This window comes from Buteo buteo, unplaced genomic scaffold (assembly GCF_964188355.1).
Source record: "Buteo buteo unplaced genomic scaffold, bButBut1.hap1.1 HAP1_SCAFFOLD_319, whole genome shotgun sequence".
Lineage (NCBI taxonomy): Eukaryota > Metazoa > Chordata > Aves > Accipitriformes > Accipitridae > Buteo > Buteo buteo.
The window spans coordinates 17,635-39,972 of NW_027439483.1; the positions used below are offsets into that span (position 1 = coordinate 17,635).

Below are 22,338 nucleotides of genomic sequence, written 5' to 3' on the forward strand. Positions count from 1 at the left end.
CGAAGGGCGATTAAATTAATTCTTTTGTCCATGAGGTGGATGGTTTGGTAATGTTATAATTCACAACGCTATAACTCCTTCTTTCAAATTTAAAAAAAACAATTGCCTTTTAAATCCATCCCATTTAATTTGCTAAAATGATTCTCATTGTTCTACATCTGTTCTCAAGTTTTGGTTAAATTCAATGTCAGTATTCTCCACGGAACTCGATTTTCATCTGACTTTGGAATCGGAAGGCAGGCTGTTACTGAGGTTAAATTTTGTGTCTTTACCAAACTTTGAATCAATTACAAAACTAGATTTATTTTTTTTTTAATCCAAATTACAAAAACGGTTAACATCAAGATTAATAGCTCAAACAATAATTGTTTCATTTTGTTTATCTCATGTTTAGAACCCCTCAAAAAAACCCCACATAAACCCTATAAACACACAAAAAGATTACTGCCCTCGACAATATTCCTAATAGCAACCCCAATAGTATAAACTTTACACAGCTGTTTTCCCAAATAGATAACGTGAAACTTACTTATAGATTTTCAGGTTTAAAGGGCCAGTTTCTTTAGACTTCCAATTTCTTGTTGGTGCTTTCTTTATTCTTGAATAATGAAGCCAAGGTTCTTCTCCCAGACCTTTACTGCTATAAGGGTTGTTAAAATGACTCGATACGGTCCTTTCCACTTCTCCGTGATTTTATATATAGTCAATCTAATCTCCTGGTCGGAAGGGATGCGCTGCTACGTCCAATTCTAAGGGTCCAGCTGTGGAGACATACTGACAAAGTTCCTGAAAAGAATTGCTTAAAGAATTCATAACACCTTTTAAAAACCTATCTCCAAAGGCACTCAAGATACTCAGAACATAGGACTCTTGATATGGTCTTTCGTACAATATTTCATAGTGACTTCAATTTTCTTTCTCTTCTGGCTATACTCTGATTCTTAATAGAGCCATGGGTAATGCTTTAACCCATGTGAGTGAGGTTTCCTGACAAATTTTACTCGACTGTTGCTTAAGGGTATAGTTCATTCTCTCCCCGCCCCCCCACCCGCCCCTTGCTTGTGGTCTATGTGGGGTGTGATAGTCTCAATCTATAGATAATACTTTGCTCAACTTGTCTCCTAATCTTTGCTATAAAATGAGGGCCATTGTCAGATGACATTCTTACAGGCACCCCACATTTTGGTATTATCTCTTTGAGCAAGACTTTGACTTCTTCCCTTGTGACAAGGGAAAGCCTCGAGCCACCCAGTAAAGATATCAACTAAAACTAGGATAGATCCTTCTTTTCAAGGCAATTCTATAAAATCAATTTGCTAATATTCTCCTAAAAAAATTTCCTTCTTTAATAATCCCAAAGATGATCTTATTACTGATTCGGGGATAATTTTATATATAAATTTCACATCCGCTTATAATTGTTTAAGCAATCTTTGTCATATTTCGCTTTCCGTTCCCCAGTATACTTTGTGATGTTCAGCTCGGGCAACTTCTCTTATTATTGTGGGTGGGACTATTATTTGACCTGTCGGTGTTACAGCCTATCCTGTTTCATTTTGTTAGCCTGCAATCTAATAATTAATTCTTCATCTTTTTCGTTATACTTTGGAGTTTCTTTAGGCAACTTTATACTTTTCTCTGGAACGAGTGCTAGGATGCCTTTTTCTGCAGCCTCTTTAGCAGCTTTATCAGCCAGTCGGTTACCTGCGTTCGGACCGGTCTTACCTAACTGATGTGCTTTACAGTGCATCATCGTGACTGCTGTTGGTTTTTGAATGGTTTCTAACAATTCCGGTATTTGTTCTGCGCGCTGAATGGTGGTTCCTTGTGCAGGTAACAGTCCTCTTTCTCTCCGCATCGCTCCATGTGCGCGTACTGCTCCAAAAGCATACTTTGAGTCTGTCCAAGTGTTGACTCGCTTTCCTTGACTTAGTTCCAGAGCTCGAATAAGAGCTATCAATTCAGCCTTTTGGGCAGATATCGTCGAAGGCAAAGCTGGCAACGCAATTACCTCCTCAGTAGTTATTGTCTATCTTGATAAACGTTTTCCTTCACAGATGGAACCGCTTCCGTCGGCATGTAGTTCCCAATCCGTTTCTTCTAGCGGCACATCTCAGAGATCCAGTCGGCTGGAGTAAACTCTTTCGATTGTCTGCAAGCAGTCACGTTCCAGTTCTCCTTTAACTTGAGCAGTTGTTGAAAACGCAACAGGGTTAACGGTGGTAGTAGTTTTTAGGTAAACATCATCTTGTTCCAGCAACACCACTTGGTATTTCAGCATCCTGCTAGGGGATACCCAATGCCCCCCGTTTCTGTTTTAGCACAACAGTTATCATATGGGAAACGTACGGTAATCCTTTGTCCTCAGGTTAAACTTACGAGCTTCCTGGATCAGTAGCACAGTTGCAGCGACGGCTCTCGGACGACCAGAGCATCCCAGACTCACATTATCTAAGCGCTTCGAGAAGTAGGCCGCAGCTCGCCCACTTGGCCCTAAATATTGGGCCAGGATACCCAGAGCTATACCTCTTCTTTCACGAGCAAAAAGTTCAAGTGTCTTTGTGAGATCTGGCAGGCCTAGGGCTGGCACCCCTATTACAGCCTGTTTCAATTCTTGGAAAGTAGCTTTCTCGGCATCGGTCCAATCCGTTGTTTGAGGTTTTGAGCTGCTCCTATAAAGGTCAGGCCAGCAAGCCACAATTTATCATCTACAGGTGACACCACTCGACCATTCCCGGAAATGCTCGTCATTAATTTTTTTCGTCTTAGGTTCGGGGAGATGACAAATTGCCTCTTTTCTCTCAGTTCCCAATTGTCTCTGCCCTTTTAGGATTTTAAAACTCATTTACATAAGTTTCTTCTTTCTGGGTTATTTGTTTTTTTTCTTTTGACGCTCGATATCCACCGATTCCCCAAAAGTTCAAAAAGTTAATAGTTAACTTTGTGCATTGTTCTTCCGTCTCAGCTACAATTAACAGATCATCCATATATTTCAGCAAGATTTCTTGATTATTTTCTTTCTTCCATATCTCTAATTCTCGTGCCAATTGATTTCCAAAAATGGTAAGACTATTCTTAAAGCCTTGAGGCAAGACTGTCCACGTATATTGTGTTTTTCTCCCAGTCTCAGGATTTTCCCATTCCAAAGCAAAAACCTCTTGACTATTGGGATCCAAGGGAATACGGAAAAAGGCGTCTTTTCGGTCTAACACTGTGAACCATTCTTGTTTCTCCGCTAGGGTTGCTAACAAAGTATAAGGATTTGCTACTACCGGATGAATATCTTGTACTATTTGATTTATTGCTCTGAGGAGGTCTTGAACTAATCTATCATCTTTTTCATTAGCCTTTTAACAGGCAAGATCGGGGTGTTATATCTGGATTCACATTCTGTTAACAATTTGTATCTTAAAAATTTTTGTATTACCATTACTAACCCTTTCTGACTTTCCGGTTTTAGGGGGTATTGTTTAATTCTTACCGGATTCCATCCCGGCTTTAAATCAACTCTCACGGGTTCTGCTTTTCGGAGTTACCAGGAACTTCCCAGTCCAGACGATTGGAATTACAGCATTAGACTTTGACTGGTATAATCTTCTGCTGTCGGTAACCATCCTGTTAACAACAAAACCAATGCTTCGATACGTTTAGTTTCTGGAATTAAAATTTTAATCTCTCCATTTTGAAATTTAATTTCTGCCTCTAAGTTCTCAAATAGATCTCTCCTTAACAGGAGTTTAGGAGAATTTGGCACATACAAAAACTGCCGAGTGACCCGTTGCTTTCCTAATTTCATTGTGAAAGACTTAAAGAAGGGTCTAGTTTCTCGTTCACCTGTTGCACCGACACCACCAATTTCTTCAAAACTTAACTCTCCCTCTAAGGTATTTAAAACTGAAAAGGTGACTCTAGTGTCAATGCAAATTCAATTTTCTGTTCTCCCAGTTTAGCTGTAACCAGAGGTTCTGCTGGGAGACTCCTTTCCGGTCCCCGTCAGATACGTTCACTTAAAAAGAACAAATCTACATATGGCACTTTATTCCAGTTACTCTCTCTCCTACAAAACGACAGTAATCGCAATATAGTATTGTAACTCAAAGTTCTGTTTGTTTACCATTTTTCCTGCAACTCACCCCAACGTGCCAATAAACATCCCGACGCTGATGTTTTTGGTATCTTTTCATCAGCAGTTCCATTTCCTGCACTCTTATTCTTAAACAATTTTGCTAATGCCATTATACTTATATACATTCAAATACCAAATACCAAACAAATGCAAATGACAACTGTCCCAAATAATACACAAAGTCCAACCCAGCAATAGCTTTCGCTTATGACTTACGGGCAGACGCCTAGGCTTCCACTGCAGACGGGTACCCTCCAAGCCCCAACCCTGCGAAGCTTTCGCCACGCCTCACGGGCAGGCTTTCCAAACAAATTCCAAAGCAGCAGCGCCTCACCTTTTTTGCAGGGAACGCTGCGAGGAGCTTTGCGAGTCGAGGGTGACGGTTCTCCCCGAGAATGCCTCGGTGCCGGCCGGAGTTCGATCGACACTCGATCTCATCCAGTCTCACTCGCAAGGTCCCATCTGGGTCGCCAAAACCGTTCCCAAAATCCAGAATAAAACTCCTTAACACCAACGTGAAGTTAAGAAGCAGGCACTTCGTTTATCGCAGCGCTGGGGACACGGGGGATCGCTCCTCCAAAGGCGTGCCCCACGTAGTATCAAAATCCACCAGTTTTCACAGAGTTTTTCTGTCAGGTCATTGTTACCTAAGCTCCTTCTGTAAAAATGCATACTATGCTCGTTCTTAAATTTAACCTTTATAATGATCGGTCCTTTGATTATATAACCTTATCAATAGCCTTATTTAAAAACAATCATTGGTCAGTTACACTTAGCTCTGCTGACTGGCATCTTCGATCCTCAAATCGAGATGGGAAGGGTAAGGGGGTTTCCAAGCAGCAAACTGGTGTCCACGACAGTTTCCTTAGTTTCCTGAAACAGAACGTAGAAAAGCCAGTAACTTCCTGGTGAGGTTTCTAGGGTTAGCTCTTTCAAACTTTAACAATATTAAGGTTCCTAGAGTCACGCGTAACACAGCTCCTAAAGTTTCTATGGCTACGTTTCAAACTTGACAATCCCATACGTTATGCTTCACAATTTTACTTCTTAATCAAACCTAACTCTTCTATGTGATTAAATTTTGATTTCTTTACCAGAATATTTGCAACAGCCGGAGCCCAGCAGGAACAGGGGGGGCACGGCCCGACCCCCCCCAGCGCCTCACCTCCTCCTCCTCCCCTGGGCTCCCTCACGGCCCCTCGCCCCGTGCAAAGGGAGCGCAAACGCAGCCCGGAGGGCAAAGAGGACGGCCGGCCAGCGTTTATTCAGTCAGTCGCGTGCCTATCGAGTCCCGCCAGCGAGTCTGCTCCGGGGCTCGGGGCGCCCCCCCGGCGCTCCCCCTGCCCCTCAGACACCTCTGATAGCATATTTCCATACATTCTGTATGGCCCGTCTAAATATTGGGATGGTTTTAATATTTTGTACCAGCTGTGGAAACTGGTTTGCTGCTAGGTGACTGCAAAAGTGAGATTTGGTAAATAATTATTAGAAATCTTATACTAACACTACGATTGAAACAATAGACAAAAGTACAGCCAAGCAATCGACTAGCAGAGGTAGGTACTCCTAAGTTTTGCAGTTCTTTGCTCTTATGACTAGATGTTCCTGGACGCCAGATGAGAACAATGCTGAAACTGACCACACGTGATTGAAACTGCGTTAAGCTTCAAGATCAAAGAACAAGGACGAGAATAAAGACTTCAAGGACAGCCAGCAAGAACTTCAAATGGGTCCGTGGTGGTAAAAGCAGCCCTTTGCCTCAAAGGGATCCTTCATTGCGCGTGATCGGATGTAGGCAGTACTACGATAATCAGTTATAATCATTTTTATGTATACGTATTCTAATCTGATTAATATGCCATTAGTTATTCTCTATAACCTGTTTGTGCTAAAGCTGTGGCATGCACGCTAGGTGGAACTATCCCCCGTGCATCCAGCGCTGCAATGAAGAATGCCTGCTTTCTAAAACTCCAAAACGAGTCTTAGGGAGTTTCTTCGACCGGCTTTTCAGTATCAGAGGTACAAGGGAGGAAAGAAAAAGAAAAAAAAAAAAAGAAAAAAGAAAAAAAAAAAAGGCAGCGGTGTGGGAAAGAGAGGGGACCAGGGGAGGGGCAGGGCGGGACCAGAACGCAGAAGAGGGGAGTCAGGGCCCCGAGGGCCCGGGGCTCACCACAGCTCTCGTTCTTGGCGCTGCCAGGAGAATTTGCCAGTTCAGACGCTTCTTTCTGCCCCTCTCCCGCTCCCCTCCTCTTCTGTAACTCCGGCGGCACGGCCGTCCTCCCCCTAGGAGAACACGCGTCTCGTAGGTCTTGCAAGACGAGGCTTCCCAGGCACGAAGCCTCGCTCGCTCGCACACTACGTGGCCGTACCGCACCGTCGGTGCTGCATACGGACCCTGCGGACTACAAAGAGGGATCCTTCCACACGCGGAGAGGCAGGCTCTCTCTTGCCTGCAGCGGGAGGCAGCTGCCGGCCGGCCGGCCGGCCTTCCATTTCTGCTTCTCTACCTTTCTGTGGCCTCTCCAGCTTCAGCCGCAGCAGCTCCTGCCCGCAGCCGGTAAGCGCCCCGCCTGTCCCTTCGTGCTCCCGCGCCGCGAGGAGAGGGAGGCCGGGCAGCGACAGCCCGTGCCAGCTTTCCTTGCCGGCGGCGTTCCCTTACCGGGAGGAAGCAACGAGCGCGGCGGCACCTCCCGCCGGTGCCGCATTGCCGTTACCGTCGGACGGCACGTGCAGGACCGGGGCAGCCCCGCGCACTCGCAGCCTCCGAGCTGCAGTACCGACCATTGGTCGCGGGGTGGCAGCGGCGAGCGCTTGGCACAACGCGCCAGCGCGCATGCGCGGCACCCCAGCCGCAGTACCGAGCTCTGCTCAATAGGTGGCGGAAGAGAGCGCAGGAGAAACGCGCCGCTACCGCGCATGCGCGGCTCCCGAGCCGCTGTACCGCGTTTTGGTTGCCGGGCAACAGCAGGAGGGCGGCAAAAGGCGCCACCGCGCATGCGCGGCACCCGAAAGCCAGTGCCGCGTTTTGGTTGCCGGGCAACAGGTGGAGCGCCGTAAACCGCGCAGCCGCGCATGCGCGGTGGCCGAGGCGTCGTGTCGCGCTTTGGTTGCCGGGCAACAGCGGCGAGCGCCGTAAAAGGCGCACCGCGCATGCGCGGTTGCCGAGCTGCCGTAACGCGCTCCGGTTGCTGGGCAACAGCGCGAGCGCCGTAAACCGCAGGGCCGCGCATGCGCGGTGGCCGAGGCGTCGTGTCGCGCTTTGGTTGCCGGGCAACAGCGGCGAGCGCCGTAAAAGGCCCACCGCGCATGCGCGGCTGCCGAGCTGCCGTAACGCGCTCCGGCTGCTGGGCAACGCCAGGAGCGCCGCCGCGCATGCGCGGTTGCCGCCACGCCGTGTCGGAGCTCCGGCGACTCGGGGGAAGGCGCCCGTTGGCCGCGCCTGCGGGGTGCCCGCCTCCGTCCCCTCTTCCCTTCTATCGGCTCTCGGGGAACTGCCCGGCGCTGCCCTGGCCCGGCTCGCCTCCGGCGGACCGGGAGCCTGCCGCGGCGGCCGCTTCGCAGCTTCCCGTCCCGCCAGCCCCGGCCGGCCAGGAGGCACCCCTCGCCCCCGCCGGAGCGGATCGCTCGCCTCACCCGCGGTCCCGGCGCTCGCCCGCTGCCGCCGAGACCCGCGCCCTGCGCGCCGCCACGGTGCTCCCGGACGGCGCGCCGGAGGGCTCAGAGCCGGCGCGCGAACGCCGGGCTGCAGTACCACACTTTGCCCACAAGGCGGCAGCACCCGACGCGGCGGCGCTGCTGCGCACCTGTGCGGTGCCAGCGCTGCTGTTCCGCGCTTTGCCCGCTGAGCGCCCGCCCACACCGCGCACGTGGGGCGGCACCGGCGTTTCCTTACCGGGAGGAAGCAACGAGCGCGGCGGCACTCTCCCCCCGTGCCGCACTGCCGTTACCGTTGGACCACGGGTGCCGTTACAGGGGCACCACCGCGCCTTTGCAGCCTCCGAGCTGTAGGACCCCATTTTGGTCGCCGGGCAGCAGCATCCCCACAACGATCCTCTTCGGAGCAGCGGCTGGACGACGGATGACTGACAGCTCAGCCCAGCAGAGACCAGACACAGGCGGCAACTACTTACTGGGGGCACAGGGCTTATGTTGCCCTGCCCTTTCCCCACTCGCAGCCCAGGCAGTCATCTTCATCGCCTCCGTTCCAAAAAGCACCCGAGTGCCTGGAGCATTTACAGCAGTCAAGTGCAAAGAACAGACAAGTCGGGTGGTCGCTTCTGCCCCTGCCCTCCCCACCCCATTATCTAGAGAGGAGAAGCAGCACAGGGAACCTGCAAATGGGGGGGGGGGGAAGCGGGGGGGGTGTCCCCTGGAGCAAGCCCCAGGGACTGCTGTATCCCCTCTGCATGTGGCATCAGGGTTGCGGGAGTGACAGCAGCCAGTCAACAGATGCTGGCGACAGATTTTAAAAACAAAAAATAACGCCTGGTTCAGCTGACAGCCTGAAGGCAGGCCACAAGAGACCCAAAGCTGCTCTGTGCCAGAGGGGCAGCTCTGTTCAGCAGGAAACGCCGCGTCCCAGCGCACCAGATGCCAGCGGCCCACCTGCAAGCGAGCGATACCCTGGCGACCCTGGGGCTCAGTTGGGGTGGGCGCACCTTTCCTCACCTCCGTGCCGTCAGAACTCTGCTCTCCCAATCCTGCGCGCACGCAAGGCTTCTTGTGCGGGGCTTGTCTCTTATCGAAGAGACGCTGCACGGTGTTACTTACCGCCCCGCCCTCCGGCGTGCAAAGGAATCAGCCGTGAAGCAGGGATAGCAAAGAGGCCTGTCGGGATAGTAGTAGTCCTCAGCAGATGACCGTAGAGCCCTCGAGGTTCCATCTTTGCTCCCTACACGAGGGTGGCTCCGCACTCCTTGCCGCTCCCGCCAGCAAGCGACACAATTGCCCTTTGCTGCCTGCAACAGGCAGTACCTGCACGGCCCCAGTACTGCCGCTTACAGAGCGAGAGGCGCTCGCTATAAAGCGGCAATGAAGAACAAGGACGGCCCGTCAAGATGGCAGGACGAACATAGAGAGCCTCCAGCATTAGCCAGGCAGGGCTTGCAACTCACCTCGTGTCGTGGTTTAACGCCAGCCAGCAACAAAGCCCCACGCGACCGCTCACTCGCTCCCCCGCCCCCAGTGGGACGGGGAGACAATCGGAAGGGCGAAAGTGAGAAAACTCATGGCTTGAAACGAAAACAGTCTAATCATTAAAAAGAAACAACAACAACAACTTGCAAGGAAAAGAAGAAGAAAAAATGACAGAGAATGGGGTGCAGGCAGCATGCCAGGGGTCTGGAGCCTGACGGATGATGGGGGGGGTGGGGGGGGTGGTGTGGAATATGGAGGAGGGAAAGGAAGAAGGGGGAAACGGGGGGGACGGGACAGGAGACAGAAGAGCAGGGGATGCAGGGGGAAACAACTCGCATGGGTTAAAAACTCGCATGGGTGAAGGGGGCGGGCTGGAGCAGCAGGGGGCATATGGGGGAGAAACACATGCGGGGGGGGGGGGGGGGGGGAGGGTAGGTGAGGGTACAAAGGTGCATGGGGGGACACGGGTGGGGATGACCTACCCCAGGGAGTCCACCCAGGATGATCCACAGCAGGTAACTCGCCTGGGATAACCCGCAACAGAGCATCCACAGCAGATAATCCACACTGGGAGGACCCCCAGCAACGCCCCTCAAACTGCCTGTGCTTCACCCCCAATCTTCCCCAAACTGGGGAGTTTTCTGCTTTTTCAAAATACTCAGTTTGGGGTGTGTTTCAGTGCTTTTCCACAACATAAAAAGGGGTGATCTTTTGGTTGCGGTTTTGTGCATGAAAATGGGGTGGGTTTTTTGCTTTCCAGCTGCACAAATCCAGGCGGATTTGGCTTTCCCAGGAGTCCCAAATTTGTTTGGTTTTTTCCGTTGCAGGCCCAGAATCAGGGGGTTTGGGGTTGTCCTGGTTTCGGCTGGAATAAAGTTCATTTTCTTCTGACTAGCTGGTACAGGGCCATTTTGGATTTAGAATGAGAACAATGTTGACAACACCCCGATGCTGTAGCTGTTGCTAAGCAGCGTTTAGACTAAGTCAGGGACCTTCCAGCTTCTCATACCGCCCTGCCAGCAGAGGCTGGGGGTGCACAAGAAGAGTCGCTGAGCTAAAGGAGGATTCCAGGTAAACAGGTCAGCTTGAAATACACCACCTCCTTTACAACTTAAGAGCGATTTGAGCACTTAAAATCAGCACTTAGGCTAATTGATACCATTTTGAACACCTTCTTAGCATACAAGTAAACACTCTCGCCGGTGTTGGAAAACGTCTCCTCCCTTCCTTACAGCACTGCTGCAGGGAGATAACCCTGGGAGGCTGCGGGACGAGGTCGTACACAATCAGAATCTACGCTTACGGATCCACCGCAACAGCTGCAGCCCTTGCGCTGCTGCTCCTGCTGCTGCTTTGCATCTTGCTTGTTTGGTGAATAAAGCTGAAAGCGAAGTGGAAAACTTCAAAGAGCAAAATGAAAAATAAAGAATAAATCTCAATCATTCACTTTACACTAAAAAGGTGTGCCCATGTTTATATACATCCAATAAAAATACTTATACTATAAAAGTATTTGATTTTCCTTTTCCATTACCTTAACTTGCACAGCTCTGAATTCATACCATTAAATTATCTCTCTCCAAAGTACACGGTTTTAACGGGACTAGGGGTTTTTGTGCGTGTTGCATAACGCGGAGGGACACCTGGCCAGCTGAGCTGCCCAAGAGAGGTGCTACTGAACTGCCAGGGAAACGCACCATTGAAAGCCAGACAGAAGGAAAGTACTTCAGAGCACTCCGTCAAAACATCAGGAAAAAAACCCATAACATTCAGTTGCCTCTCTTTTTAAATGTTTAGACAAATACCTAACTGCTTACATACACCTAACAAATCATATACTACAGCTATTTGGCAGTTACAGTTTAAACAATGCAAGTCAATTTGTAAAATCCCCACTGCTGCAATACCTCAGACTACCAAAAAGGACTGGTGGGTTTCCTAATGCTTTTGGCAGTACTGAAGCATGCAGAGCAACACATTTTCATGTTATCTCGACTGTTACAACTGAGAAACCAAAGACCAGCGATGCCATCAACTTTAGGAAGATGGGCTGTGCTTGGGTCTTTGGAAGGAAATTGACCTTTTTTTTTTTTTTCCCTCTTTTTTTAAAGAGAGTGAAAAGTCTCGTTACTGATGACTTCTACTGTCAAGTCAATCACCTCTGAAGATCCACTCTGATGGGAAGTTCCTAAAACAAAATTTCTTTGAGAGAGAAAGACTTCCATTTTGGAAAATCTCTTTCCAACTGAAGTCAAAATTACACACTGTAGGTTAAAGGAAAAAATACATTACTGAAGCAGTAACTCATCAAAACCACCTCAGGAATCACTGTCACTAGTTACAAGGCTACTAATGCTTCCTGGGAAAGCCTGGCAAAGCCTGGCAAACACACAGATGCGACGCCCATTTGTCCTGTTTTGCCCGCGTCTCTTCTTTGACCTTGACTGCTTTTAGTACAGATGCTAATTATCTCCGTAACGTTTTTGAGTACTACTATAAGATATTTAAAAAAAAAAAGAAATCATTGACTGTAAAAGCATAAAGGTTTTATCATGAAAACAAAGTCTGTTTCTTCTGAACAGCTGAACTCTTACGAACAGTTTCTTCCCTCTTTTAGTACAAAATTAGTTTCACAGTATCATTTACTAGCAAGCACACAGCAACAGAAGATTATGCTTTCAGGAAGAGAAAATAAACTGAGGGAAGTAAACTTTGTATAGGTGTAACATGCTCCAGAACAGAACTTATTTTTAGTATTTCTGTTAAAATATTTCATGTAAAAAAAAGTAGAAGGAGAGCTGGCACACTCTCAACGTTAAAGTCCGTACCGCAAGTACCTTTGGAAAAACGCAGACACACATCGTAGGCGTACCTTGTACTTGCAGGCCACTACGGAATCTTTCCATCTGTCTCGTACCGTCACGGCAGAAGAAAGGGCAACCACGGCAAAACGGTGCCAGCTGACATCCAGCTGAGAGAAGAAAAAAAACCATTAGCACAAAGCTGGGTAGGAATCCAAAGCTGCCTTTTTTTTTTTTTTTTGTGAAGGTTTGTGAAGACAGTACGACTGAGCGGAGGAAAAACTATTTTTGCGTCATCTTCGGTACGGTTGTTGACACGGGCCACTAGAGCTTTTGCATTTTTCAGACAACTGTGCCTTTTCTTTTTTTTTCCCCCTTTCTGTTTTGACTCACTGGCAACTTTACTTTCACTAGAACTCACTTTCCTAGATACACGCAGGTGACAGACATAGAGACCTACCTACATTTTCTCAAGCCTTAGTATAGCCGAGGCTTCATCACCCTATACGTCCCAAGTTGAGTATTTTTGCTAAGGAGCACAGCAACACATCTGTCCTTGTGAACTGCCTCGTTGCAAAAAAAGAATCCTTTTTTCCAGGCCGTTGCTCCAACCGGGCAAGATCTTTTAAAACCGCAGTTGTGCCACCAAACCCGCTCAGGGTCCCTCCTAGCTTTTGACCGCCCTGAGATTTAACAGGCACACGCTCCATTCCATCTTCCAACAGCAAAAATACGTTAACGCTCTCGGACCCAGAGCGCAACCCTACGGATGTCCACGCACGCACCCTGCCGTTTTGATGAGGAGCCACCGAGCACCCCTGCGAGCACAGCTGCACGCGCCAGATCGGTTTCCCCTACGCCGCGAGTTACCGGTTCCGGTGAACGTAGTTTCTGACGCTTTAAACCGAAAACCGTATCTCGACGCTTCGCCACAGTAGAAACGACCCATCGCCACAACGCTACAAAAACGCAGTAACACCAATTGCAAACCCACAGCAGCAACAGCTCCAGAAATATTGAGACCAGGAACAAGGGAGAAAAATAAAACAGCTTCATCTCACGCACAGGGGAGCGGCAGGCAGAGAAAAGGGTAGGCATTCTGAGCCCTTACAGAAAACGGGCATTCTCCTTCCATTCCTCAGCCTGTCCGTGAAGGTCTAAATACCGCAACACTACCACGGCAACGTCGAGAGCAGGGAACAGCAGCCCGGCCGCTGGACTTGCCACTGACCCACGCTATTTCCGTAGCAGGACGCGTACGCAGAGGGACACGTTTTGCCACACACAGCCCTGAACTTCCTGAAAATTTACATTTACCAAAAAAAGCCACTTGGAACATATTGCCAAACAACATTCGGCAAGAAAGCTTTGATGCGTTTGACACACGCAAGTTTTTGGTCACTTGCTATTTGCTTCCTGTTGCTGCTGCTGTTCTTCCTTCAGAAATTCTACTCGTAGCCCAGTTATTCACTACCGGTTCAAGCATTTGCCTTCCTGGTATTACCAGCACATTCACAGAGGCAAATAACTTACTTGCTCTTCTGCAATTATCCAAACGACAATTACAGCCATGAAAGAGAAGGAGAGGTCAGGCAGCAGAAGAGCTCTGCAGGCTGGCACCAGTCAATATTGCACTCTCGAAGAACAAACAACAACAAAACAAAACCGTGACCCTGTATCCTTCTTTTTTTTTTTTTTTTTTTTTTTTTTTGTTCCCCCTTCTTCTTTCAGAGCTCATCCCTGCCTCAGCATTTTGTCTTGTCAGAGCATGAAGCGCAGGTGATCCGTACCCTGGCGACTTTTGCGTGTGATGAATGCCTGTTCAGAAATAGCCCAGATCTGCAAGACTGGTGTCATTTCTATGGTTTTAATCATCATAACTCACATTTTATTTACTCACGCATTTGTGAGGAAACTAATTAACTTTTAGACACTGCCTCTCCTTTTTTTGAGGGGTGGGGGTGGAAATGTGTTAGAGACTGAAAAACATTACGATTCAGAGCTCCCAACCACGAGGGAGTGGTGGAGAAATCAATGAAAGCAAAGACCAACAGCAGCAACATCAACTGAAAGTTGGCTTTCATTCCGATCACGTACTTAAGCGACTCTCCTTGCAAGTCTATGCCTCGGTCCTAGGAATGACTAGTCCCTTTTTGGAAGGACAAACTTTTTCACTTAAAAGTCCTAGACTGAAGACTCCGCTGAATGGAATGGGGATTGTGCCACGGGACAACATGCCATCAACACTCTTAATGGGGAAGGGAAAAAAAAAAAAAAACAAAAAACCCAAATAAAAATCAAGTACCAGTTCCCATCATGTTTCACTCATTACATTTCTACTGGCATCTAGGTGCTCAAAAATGAACTACAGGGACACCACATATTCCTAACAATTCAGTTATACATGAAAAAGTAAAAGGCTATTTCCAACTTGCCCATAAAATCAGTATGAACAGAGAGAAGAGAAACACTCGACCCCCTAAAGAAGCTAACAGGCAGCTCTGAATTTACCAGACAGGACATTTCATTCTTTCACCTGAAACAAAAACACATCAAGAGACCGGTTCAGGAACAGGGCACGATCTGCTAACAGCAATTTTTCCATCAGCTTTTCGGCACTAGCAGCAAATTCACCTTCTCTGTGGGTTTAACGTGGAGCATCTGTAGTGCCCTCGAACTCGCAAGTGTTTCTCTCCGCTCCCCCAGCCCGATACGTGCGATTACCTGAGCAGCAAGCAGAATTAACCACGCGGGATTTTCTTCGTGTGACGCGGAAGGTGACGCTGGGAGAAGAGGAGACAAAGAAATGAACCTGCTTGTCACACCCAGCCAACGGTGAAAAGACAGGGGAGGATTCTGCCGGAAGGGCTCTGCACCCCAGGAGCTCTCGCCAGCCGGTTTCTCTCCCCTTTGCCCGGTACCGAGGGGACGACGACACCTCGCCCGTGCCCCCTCGTGGGGGGGGGGGGCTGCCCCAGGTGAGCCGGGGGACCCCCACCTCGCTTCTGCCCGCGGGAACGGACCGGGAGAGACACTCCACGCAGAGAGAGGAGCGTGGTGTGGATGGCATGCCCGAGGGAAGAGGCCGGGCTCCCCGCTGGCAGAAGGACAACTCACCTCCCTGCTGCTCGGAGCTGCTTGCTGCGGACAGCCCTGCCTGCGCCCGGCCGCTCTTCCGCCGTGCTGGGAGCGCAGTCCGGCCGACGGACGCTCCAGCGAAAAGACGCTCCAGCTAATCGCGCCCCCTGCCCGTTACAGCCGCAGGTACTTTTGCCTCTGGCTAATGCACGCTCCAGACAGCGGACACCCCGCCTCGTTCCAGCTCCCGCTTGCTACAGTTCTGGCTCCTTGAAGCCCCAGCTCCGCACTGAAGCTCCGCCTGATTTCAGCTGCTTCTCCTTACAAGCTCCAGCTACGTGCAACGGTCTGGGCTTTCCATAAGGTTGCATATCAACTGCTGTCAGAACTGGAGCATTAGGATTAAACATCAGAGTTACACGCCAAGTAAATATGCGTTAAGTTTGGGCGATTAATTACTTAATAACTATTCTGAGCGGCGCAGAAAGAAGAGCTGGACTCAAAGAGGGCACGTGGGGTGTGAAAAGCGCCTTCCCCCCCCACAGACCATCGCAGATGTTGAGCTCGGCCTGCTGCGTGCCGGCCTCCCGAACTTCGGCGTCCGACACAACCAGACCCCCATCTACGGGGAGGGACCACGCACCCTGCCCGCCCCCCGCTTCCCCCCGCAGCCCCCAACACCCTCCCACCCACCTGCAAAACCAGCCAAGCCGGCTCCCGCTTTTGGCCCCCACACCAGCTGACTCGGGGCCCATTTGGGAGCCAAAAAACCCGGCTGCTGAGCCTGTTCTCAAGGCTCAAACACGCAGGGCCGGACCTCTGTTTCTGGGCCCAAAGCCGCCCAGCTCGGTCTGTTTCCGAGCCCCCGAATCAGCCACGCGAGCCTGCTGTCAAGCCCCAGGAACAGAAAACTTGTTCTCCACTTCTGACCCTGCATTGCCCACGGGCGACGCCGAGCGTAGCCACCCCACAGCCCTGCACCCCCGGGGCCCCACGCGCAGTTTCGGGGAGTGCTCGGGACCTGCAGAGGGCCCGGCCCCACGCCTCTGCAGGGCAGCCCCAGCACAGGCAGGGCGTCGCTTCTCGACTGCCGTTTCAGGCTTTATTTCCCCGCCATCACCGGCACGGCCAGGCCCCCCACCCCAGACCTCCCAGCCGAAGCACCCCCACGGGTAGCCGGGCCCAGCCACCCGGAAAACAAGAAAACCAAAGAGGGAACAACAAGACAGACAACGTGGGGAAAGGCAAGGAGAAGGACACAGAAACAGAGAGAGCGCGGGAGGGATAGGGAGCAGGACAGAGAGATGGAGCAAGAAAGGAAAAAAGGACGGGAGGCAGAACCAAGGGAAAGAGAGACAAGGACGGGGAGCAGGACAAAGGGACGGAAGAGGAAAAAAAATTAGCGACGGGCTGCAGGACAGAGAGGAAGGGATTAAACAGACACAGGGAGCATGACAGAAGGACAGAGAGGAGACAGACAAAAGGGACAAAGAGCAGGCCAGCATCGGAGGGGAAAAAAAAACAACTGCGATGGGCAGTGGGAGAGAGATATGGAAAAAAGAAAAAAATACTGAGGAACAGAAAAAAGAAAGCAGCGACAGCTAGCTGGACGGGGGGACACAGTCAGAAAGGGCGGGAGAGGGAACCGGGCAGAGAAAGACAGACAGAAAAGGTAGCGAAAGAAAGCAAGGCAGAGGGACAGCAAGGCGGGGCGGGGGGGGGGAAGGGACAGGGGTCTGGACAGAGATGGAGAACTAAGCAGCAGGGACAGAGGAAAAGCGACAGAAAGAGGGACAGGGAACATGACAGAGAAGGAAAAATCAGGACAGCGGCAGGACGGAGATCAAAAACTGGGACGGTCCTCAGGACAGAGAGGAATACGAATACGAGCAGGGAGCGGGACAAAGGGATACAGCGAGAAACGACGGGACAGGAAGCAAGACAGAGCGACAGACAAGAACGATGACAACGAGAGAGAGAGCGCGAGAAAGACAAAGACCGTGAGAAGCACGGGGCGGTGGGGAATTTAGAAAGAGAGGTATCAGGAGCCCTGCAGAGAGAGGGAGGGTGAATAAAAAAGGGGCAGGAAGCAGCACAAAGGGTCACAGAGAGTAAGAGATGAACAGGAAGAAGGACGGGGACAGCGAGATCCAGAATGACAAAAATAAAGAGCAACAGCGAGCAAGACAAAGGGAGAGAGAGAGAAACAGAAAGTAGGAAGAAGAGAGATAGGAAGGCAGGGACACAGAGCAGCACATAGAGGCGCAGAGAGGAAAAGAACGCCAGGGGAACAGGCCAGAGAAATTGGGAGGCGGGGAAGAGGCGGATGCAGATCAGGACAAGGAGATGGAAAAGGAAAAAACAGCAACTGGCTGCAGGACAAAGACGGGGGTGGGGGTGGGGAGAGGAAGAGGGAGCAGGACAAGAGAATAGACAGAAGAGGAGAGGTACAGGGAAGCAAAATAAAAACAAAACAAAACAAAAAAAAACCCCAAACGTCACAGCACCATGAGAAAGCGAGGGGGAGGCAGGGAGGGACCGGGACGCACAAGAGGAGCGACAGGGCCCCGAGGGCCCAGGACTCACCACAGCTCTCGCTCTTGGAGCTGCCAGGAGGCCTTGCCAGCTCAGAATCTTCCTTCTCCTTCTCTCCTGCCTTCCTCTTCTGTAACTCCAGTCGCTTGGCTGTCCTCCACATAACGGAACACGCGAGCGCCTCGCAGCTCTTACGAGATGAGGCCCCCTAGACACGTAGCCTCGCTCGCTCGCTCACTACGTGGCCGTACCGCGCTGCTGGTCATGCATACAGACCCTGGCGGTCTGACCTGCTGTGGACTACGAGGAGGGATCCTCCCACACCCAGAGAGGCAGGCTCTCTCTTGCCTGCAGCAGGAGGCAGCTGCCGGCCGGCCTTCCGTTTCTTCTTCTCTACCTTTCTGTGGCCTCTCCAGCTTCAGCAGCTCCCGTCCACAGCCAGCAAGCGCTCCGCCTGTCCCTCTGTGCTCCCGCGCCGCGAGGAGAGGGAGGCCAGGCAGAGACAGCCCACGCGAGCCTGAGGCTGCCGCAGTCAACGGCATCCCCGGGGACGAGCGGACAACCGCACTCACAGCGTGGCCTCTGGGAGAGGGAAAGAGGCAGCAGTGACCGTTATTAGCGTAGCTCGACCCTGGCCGGAGCCCCTCCTTCCGCAGGGGCTTCCGCAGACGCCGCTCGTTCCCCGCACCGCTGCTAACGGCACCCACGTTCAGGGAGACTCGAGAACATCGGAGAGCCAGCTTGCTGCCCTCACGACAGGGCTCAGGGGCTGCCTGCGGCTACAGCACAGGCTTCAGGGGAGGGGCTGGAGCTGGGGGCAGCCGCACGGGCCGAGCGGGGCCGGGGGAAGGCGCCGGGGGAGCTCCGGCAACTCGGGGAGGCGCCCGCTGGCAGCGCCTGGGGGGTGCCCGCCTCCGTCCCCTCTTCCCTTCTATCGGCTCTCGGGGAACCGCCCGGCGCTGCCCTGGCCCGGCTCGCCTCCGGCGGACCGGGAGCCTGCCGCAGCGGCCGCTTCGCAGCTTCCCGTCCCGCCAGCCCCGGGCGGCCGGCGGGCAGGAGGCACCCCCCCGCCACCGCCACCGCCCCGGCCCCCGCCGGAGGGGATCGCTCGCCTCACCCGCGGTCTCGGCGCTCGCCCGCCGCCGCCACGCTGCTCCCGGACACCGCGCATGCGCCGGAGGGGCCGGAGCCGGCGCGCGAACGCCGGGCTGCCCCACGCGCAGGACGGCGCATGCGCCCGGGAGGCGCGTCCGCACGGCTGGTCGGGGAGCGGGCGCAGCGGGAAGCCCGCGGAAAACCACGCGAAACCGGCAACGCTCCTGAGTCTGACCTGGTCGGACTCCGGGGGCCGCGGCGGCAGCGAGGACTACGCCGCGCCCGAGAGCCGCGCTGCTGCCCGGCCGCCGAGTCCGCGAAAACTACAGCTCCCGGCATGCCCCGGGAGGCAGCCTGCCCTGCTGCCTGACCCCGAGGGGACGCCGCTTCCGTTTCCGCCCACCCCCACGCCGGCGCAGCCGCAGTCCCCGCCGAGCCCCCAGCGCCGGTCCGGGCGGCTCCAGCGCGCTCCCGCCCCCGCCGCCGCCCCGGCACGGCGCGGCCCCCCCCCCCGCCCGGCTCCAGCTTCGGGCAGCGCCCGCCGCCGCCGCCCCGGCACGGCGCGGCCCCCCCCCCCCGCCCGGCTCCAGCTTCGGGCAGCGCCCGCCGCCGCCGCCCCGGCACGGCACGGCGCGGCCCCCCCCCCCCCCGCGTCCGGCTCCAGCTTCGGGCAGCGCCCGCCGCCGCCGCCCCGGCACGGCGCGGCCCCCCCCCCCGCCCGGCTCCAGCTTCGGGCAGCGCCCGCCGCCCCGGCACGGCACGGCACGGCACGGCGCGGCCCCCCCCCCCCACCCCGCGCCCGGCTCCAGCTTCGGGCAGCGCCCGCCGCCGCCGCCCCGGCACGGCGCGGCCCCCCTCCCCCCCGCCCGGCTCCAGCTTCGGGCAGCGCCCGCCGCCGCCGCCCCGGCACGGCGCGGCCCCCACCCCGCCCGCCCGGCTCCAGCTTCGGGCAGCGCCCGCCGCCGCCGCGCCGGCACGGTGCACCCCCGCTGCCGCTCCGTGCGTGCGATACGGACCCCGCCGTCCTCCTCGGGGCTTTCCCCGGGACCCGCCGGGCGACTGCGCAGCCCCGCCACGGGGCCCGGTGAGCACCCCCCCCACGCGCACGTGCTCCCAGCCGCCCTGTGAGCCGCCCCCCCCTCCCCCGCGCGCACGTGCTTCCAGCCCCTCTGTGAGCCCCCAGCTCCCCCCCCCCCGCCCCCGGCCTCGGCACAGGCGGCCCCCACCTCCCCCGGGCCACCCCCGCCTCCGACGTTCGCGGTCCGAGGGGCGCCCGGCCCCGCTCACCTTCTCCCGAGGGGCAGCCGCAGCCCGGCCACCGCTCCGCTCCGCTCCGCTCCTGCCTGGGCTCCCACCGGCCCCGCCCCGGCCCCTCCCCCGGCAGCCCCCCTTTCCAGGGAGGGGCCGTCGCCATCAGCCTCACTGCCCGCACCTGCGGCTCCTCCAGCCCCGGCCCGCAGCTGGGGGACCGAAATCCGGAACAAAACTCCTCAACACCCATGGGAAGTTAAGCAGCAGGCACTTCCTTGATTGAATGAAAGATGTCAAGAGTCACCTCATTTGGAAGAGGTGTTAACTGGGGTCAAAATACAGATTTTAATACCCATCTTATTTTAGTTCTAAGACTTGGCGATTGCCAGGTATCATCTTTTCCATTGACCCAGGTCCACCAGCGAGGCCACAAGGGAGATTTCTTCCAGAGAGAGGATAGAGTTATTAAGTCTAAAGTCCACGATTTGCTTTTCTCCTTCATGAAAAGATGAGTGGATCATATATCATCACTAGTCCCCCAAACTGTTAACCCTGAACTTTTCACCTGTCCTTTAATACAGTCAACTCCAAGCTAAATTTTTTCCGTCATTAAGAGGGGACCAAAGATCATGTAAAATATTATTATACTTTCTACAAATACATCCCCATCTTAGAGCTTTAGCTACTAGAGAAAGTCGCTGGAGTTTGGGGTCAGAGGAGCTGCAAGTATAAACTTTCATACAGCTCTGTTTAGGATGTGTGATTTTTCTCTGGTTGTCTAAAGCAGTCTAAATTTCCGTAGACGGTCCCGACTCTGGGTGGCTCTAACAAGGATCCTGGAACTCCAGTAAATTCTAAACAGCGTTTTATATTTCAAATATGATGCCAAGTTCCTTTTTGCACTTGTCTCTACGGTTTTGGCAACTGACAGACCCAAGGGGTGCCTGTACAAGTTTCTCCCGAAGGGCGATTAAATTAATTCTTTTGTCCATGAGGTGGATGGTTTGGTAATGTTATAATTCACAACGCTATAACTCCTTCTTTCAAATTTAAAAAAAACAATTGCCTTTTAAATCCATCCCATTTAATTTGCTAAAATGATTCTCATTGTTCTACATCTGTTCTCAAGTTTTGGTTAAATTCAATGTCAGTATTCTCCACGGAACTCGATTTTCATCTGACTTTGGAATCGGAAGGCAGGCTGTTACTGAGGTTAAATTTTGTGTCTTTACCAAACTTTGAATCAATTACAAAACTAGATTTATTTTTTTTTTAATCCAAATTACAAAAACGGTTAACATCAAGATTAATAGCTCAAACAATAATTGTTTCATTTTGTTTATCTCATGTTTAGAACCCCTCAAAAAAACCCCACATAAACCCTATAAACACACAAAAAGATTACTGCCCTCGACAATATTCCTAATAGCAACCCCAATAGTATAAACTTTACACAGCTGTTTTCCCAAATAGATAACGTGAAACTTACTTATAGATTTTCAGGTTTAAAGGGCCAGTTTCTTTAGACTTCCAATTTCTTGTTGGTGCTTTCTTTATTCTTGAATAATGAAGCCAAGGTTCTTCTCCCAGACCTTTACTGCTATAAGGGTTGTTAAAATGACTCGATACGGTCCTTTCCACTTCTCCGTGATTTTATATATAGTCAATCTAATCTCCTGGTCGGAAGGGATGCGCTGCTACGTCCAATTCTAAGGGTCCAGCTGTGGAGACATACTGACAAAGTTCCTGAAAAGAATTGCTTAAAGAATTCATAACACCTTTTAAAAACCTATCTCCAAAGGCACTCAAGATACTCAGAACATAGGACTCTTGATATGGTCTTTCGTACAATATTTCATAGTGACTTCAATTTTCTTTCTCTTCTGGCTATACTCTGATTCTTAATAGAGCCATGGGTAATGCTTTAACCCATGTGAGTGAGGTTTCCTGACAAATTTTACTCGACTGTTGCTTAAGGGTATAGTTCATTCTCTCCCCGCCCCCCCACCCGCCCCTTGCTTGTGGTCTATGTGGGGTGTGATAGTCTCAATCTATAGATAATACTTTGCTCAACTTGTCTCCTAATCTTTGCTATAAAATGAGGGCCATTGTCAGATGACATTCTTACAGGCACCCCACATTTTGGTATTATCTCTTTGAGCAAGACTTTGACTTCTTCCCTTGTGACAAGGGAAAGCCTCGAGCCACCCAGTAAAGATATCAACTAAAACTAGGATAGATCCTTCTTTTCAAGGCAATTCTATAAAATCAATTTGCTAATATTCTCCTAAAAAAATTTCCTTCTTTAATAATCCC

The 22,338-nt window shown here is 52.2% G+C and overlaps 1 protein-coding gene across 1 annotated transcript; it reads right to left on the reverse strand.

Moving 5' to 3' along the window:
- Window positions 1–205: 205 nt before the first annotated feature.
- LOC142028377 (uncharacterized) lies at window positions 206–15,133 on the reverse strand. Its single transcript, XM_075022266.1, has 3 exons — window positions 15,099–15,133; window positions 4,461–7,929; window positions 206–3,615 (listed from the first exon to the last, which is right to left on the reverse strand). Exons 1-2 carry the CDS (start codon window positions 15,131–15,133, stop codon window positions 6,837–6,839), a joined length of 1,128 nt encoding a protein of 375 aa, XP_074878367.1. The 3' UTR covers window positions 206–3,615; window positions 4,461–6,836.
- Between the last annotated feature and the right edge of the window lie 7,205 nt (window positions 15,134–22,338).